Source organism: Hipposideros armiger, unplaced genomic scaffold (assembly GCF_001890085.2).
Source record: "Hipposideros armiger isolate ML-2016 unplaced genomic scaffold, ASM189008v1 scaffold_762, whole genome shotgun sequence".
In the NCBI taxonomy this organism is placed as follows: Eukaryota; Metazoa; Chordata; class Mammalia; order Chiroptera; family Hipposideridae; genus Hipposideros; species Hipposideros armiger.
The window spans coordinates 192,057-195,608 of NW_017732112.1; the positions used below are offsets into that span (position 1 = coordinate 192,057).

Below are 3,552 nucleotides of genomic sequence, written 5' to 3' on the forward strand. Positions count from 1 at the left end.
ACAGCAAATCCTCAGCAATGGTGTGAGGTTTCATAGCTCTGGCGATTCTGAGTGCCACCAAATATGAAGCTTCAACAGCTGCTACGTTTTGTTTGTGGTACTTGCCACCTGTGTCAAGTCTGGCTTTCTTGAGTCCATCAGCTTTGCTTCTAAAATAGTTGGTATCCTTGCAGGCAAAGCTCGGATGCTTGCTATCAAAATGGCGGTTTAGTTTGTTCAGCTTCATAGATTCAGCTGATAGAACTTCACAAAAAATAACACATTGCGGTTTCTCAATTCCTGCTGTAATTATTGAGGTAAAACCATACTATAAAAAATCTTCACTATATTTTCTTTTCTTAACATTCTTCTCTACACAATCCATTGTCATGGGATGATTTGCTAATGTAAATAATATATAACAGTAGCTTTAATAATACAAAAGATGATACATGGCATAGTTCAGTCAATACAGTTCATTAAAGTTTCCTAATTTTCCATTCTGTGTTGTTTTTTTACATACCTGTTACTATCACAAAGGGGCAGTATTCACATCAACCACAGCTGAATATAAAAAGACTGATCAGCATCCAGATTAAGTTCCCATGGTACAGATATTTGTTTTGCAGTAGTTGATGATTTTACAGTACATGATTTTACATTTACCCAGTAATTATAATTCATGAAGTGTGGTTTTACCTGCAATACTGCTGCTTTCAACGCAGCAGCTGCTTTCTACACAGTATCTGCTCTCTACACATGTGTGACTGGTCCGCATAAGTACATTATGGCACCAACCCTGTCACATACACCTGTATTTGTATGGGGTATATGTGATGGGGTTGGCGCGATGATGTCATCACCCTGGGTACTCGTATGTGGGCGTATCTGCATGTGGGCAGACCCACCTGGAGATGGATAGAGGAGTGGTGTCTTGGTTCCTAAGACCATCGAAAATATGTGTTTCCGATGGTCTTAGGCGACCCCTGTGAAAGGGTTGGTCGACCCTCAAAAGGGTCGTGACCCACAGGTTGAGAACCACCAGTTTAGAGTCTTGAAGAATGGCATCAATTGCCTAATGTTGAAAACAGAATGTGGGCACAGAAGAGGGAATTTGCTCTTCATGGTGACCTCATCGGAGCCAATTTCTCCATATTTTAATTGTAGAACTTCTAGAATGCTAACAGTGGGGAGTTTGCATTCTTGTTGAATTTCCTCTAGATCTGACAGGAAGGCAGGGCCCTCTGTGTCCACTTCTGGAACAAAGGCCCATCTATGAATTTGAAATAATGGCATCTTGTCAGGTGGAAAAAAAAGTGCTGGTTCCAAGAATTTGTAAGCTGATAAATACAAGATGAGTTCACTCTGGGCAATCTCCCCCATCAAGGGCCCATTTCCATCAGCAGCTGAAACTTTCATTTTGTTGATTTTGTTGCTGTTTCTCAATGATTTATCATCCTCTTTCAGATCTTATTCAAGTTTTATGAATGTCTCAAATATATTGGGAACCAGTATTCCCAAGATGGCATCACTCGTGGTAAAGCCCATGACACCAAGCCTAGATGAATACCTGAGCTAACTCTTGATTGTTTTTATAATTTCCAAATTTCTGCTGAATTTACCTATCTAATATTGCATGCTATTAGTTTTTCCATGAAAACTTTTACCGTATCAATCATAATTATTTTAAATTCCCATCTGAAATGGTCAAGTTGATATCTGTGATTCTGAGGACTGTTTCTGTTTTTTAAAGATTTTTATTGGGGAATTGGGGGGATGAGAACAGCGCTGGGGAATTGGGGGAAGGGGAACAGACAAGTTGCTGTCGTTTTGTTCTTCAGTCTAGTTGTGGAGGACGTTGCTTCACTGGCCCAAGTTGGCACCATCATTGCGCTCTTCCCGGGCGAGGCAGATCAGTCACCGGCTTCTGGACGGCCGCTCACTGCAGCTGCTGGCCGCTCACGCTGGCTGCTGGCTACACACGGTAGCCCATGGCAACCCACTGCCACAGGGGCTGCAGCCTACGCCGTCGCCGGCGACTCACGGGCAGCCCAGCTCCAGGTTGAGCTGTTGTTCAGCATCTTAGCTGCGGAGGGCAGTGGCCCTCATATGTGGGATCCGAACCGGGGCCCTCTGGCGTCCCAAGCCAGTTCTTAACCATCGCGCCACTTGGCCGGCCCAGGACTGTTTCTTTTTACTCTGCTTTACTCTTGGAATTTCCTGTTGAAACCTGTATATATTGTTTAAGATGATGGATACTGAGGTGTGGCAATGAGCACCCCTTCCTCCTGTTGGGCCATTAGTGTGAAGTTTGAGTTCACCTGGTCAGGAGTTTGGGTGGGTTTGATGCTTGTGCTTGCTATGGTTACCAGATGGAGATTGTTGCTAAGGGCACCATAGACTTCTGGCCTGTCAGCTGTACCGCATTTTTCTCCCCTCAGTTGATTTGGGGCCTTCCCTTTGTGCTGCTCCTCAGAGTCCCTCCTTGCCCCTCTCCAACCGTATTCCTTGGGTCATTGTGGGGGGTGGGAGGGGAGAGGTCTGTTAGCATGATGGTGAGGATGAGAGGATAAATGTTTCTTGATGCTCTGATTAACTTCAGTCGCTGACATAGGCTGTGGCTGTGGCCCTCAGTGGTGTCCCTGTCCCTTCTCCAGGGCTGCAGCTTCTATATTTCCCATCACTCTCCTCCCCTGGCTGCAGTTGGCACCCATCAGTATCCTTAGGCTCCTACAGTTTTGAGGCCTTCTCCCTGCTGATTTAGCTTTTCCTGTTTCTGTTTTTGTTTGTGTGCTTACTCATTTTTTACTTAAGAAACATGGGAGAGCTGGATGGAGTTTAGATTATGGCCTCAGTTCCCATCCCCCACATGTAATGGGATAACACCAGTGCCCTCTCCTGAAGGTTAAGTCTAATTCTCTCAGTGGGGATGGAAGCAGAGAGGAGGGAGCAGTTTGATTATATTTTGACAGTGGCTGCTGTCCCCTCCACACAGGAGAAGCTTTCTCTAGATTCTCCCCAAACACCCCCAGGAGGGCCAAAGCCCTGCTCAAGGTGGAGAAACCAGCCAGGTCTGCATTTCCCAGCGGGCTCACACTCCAACTACCCACACTCCCATGGTAGCAGCTCCTTAAAGTCTTCAGCTTAACCTTTCACCTGGTTTACACAGCATCCAGGCCTCTCCTGTTCCTCTGTGCCAGCACCTGTCTCTCTCACAGTGTCTGACTAGTTAGTTGTCTGCCGTGTGACCTCAGGTATCGGGTGGGTTTACAGACGTCCTTCATTTGACATATGTGCACCTTTTCTATAACACAATTAGAGCAAAGCTCTATCGGAGTCTCCACATTTCAGCACTGAGACCAGAAACCCCCAAAACTCCTCAATCCAGTGAAATGTAAGTCAAAAAGATTTTTTACTTTGCTATAGGCCCAGTCCTCAATAAATGTATAGTATTATAATGGTAATATATGGTGTGTATATATATATCAGGGATTTCAAAACAAAATGTATTCAAGTGGACAATTTGGTCAACGTTGCTCAAGCAGTAGTTCGCTGTCATCAGAAGTGTCTGGA

General features: G+C 45.0%; 1 protein-coding gene across 1 annotated transcript in view; it reads right to left on the bottom strand.

Moving 5' to 3' along the window:
- The window catches only part of LOC109373960 (zinc finger BED domain-containing protein 5-like), a gene marked incomplete at its 3' end in the record, with an annotated part of 2,210 nt that extends 1,984 nt beyond the window's left edge, over positions 1–226 (bottom strand). Inside the window, 1 exon segment of the mRNA XM_019628227.1 lies at positions 106–226. Within this exon segment, the coding sequence (XP_019483772.1) occupies positions 106–226 (121 nt within the window).
- Positions 227–3,552: the final 3,326 nt, after the last annotated feature.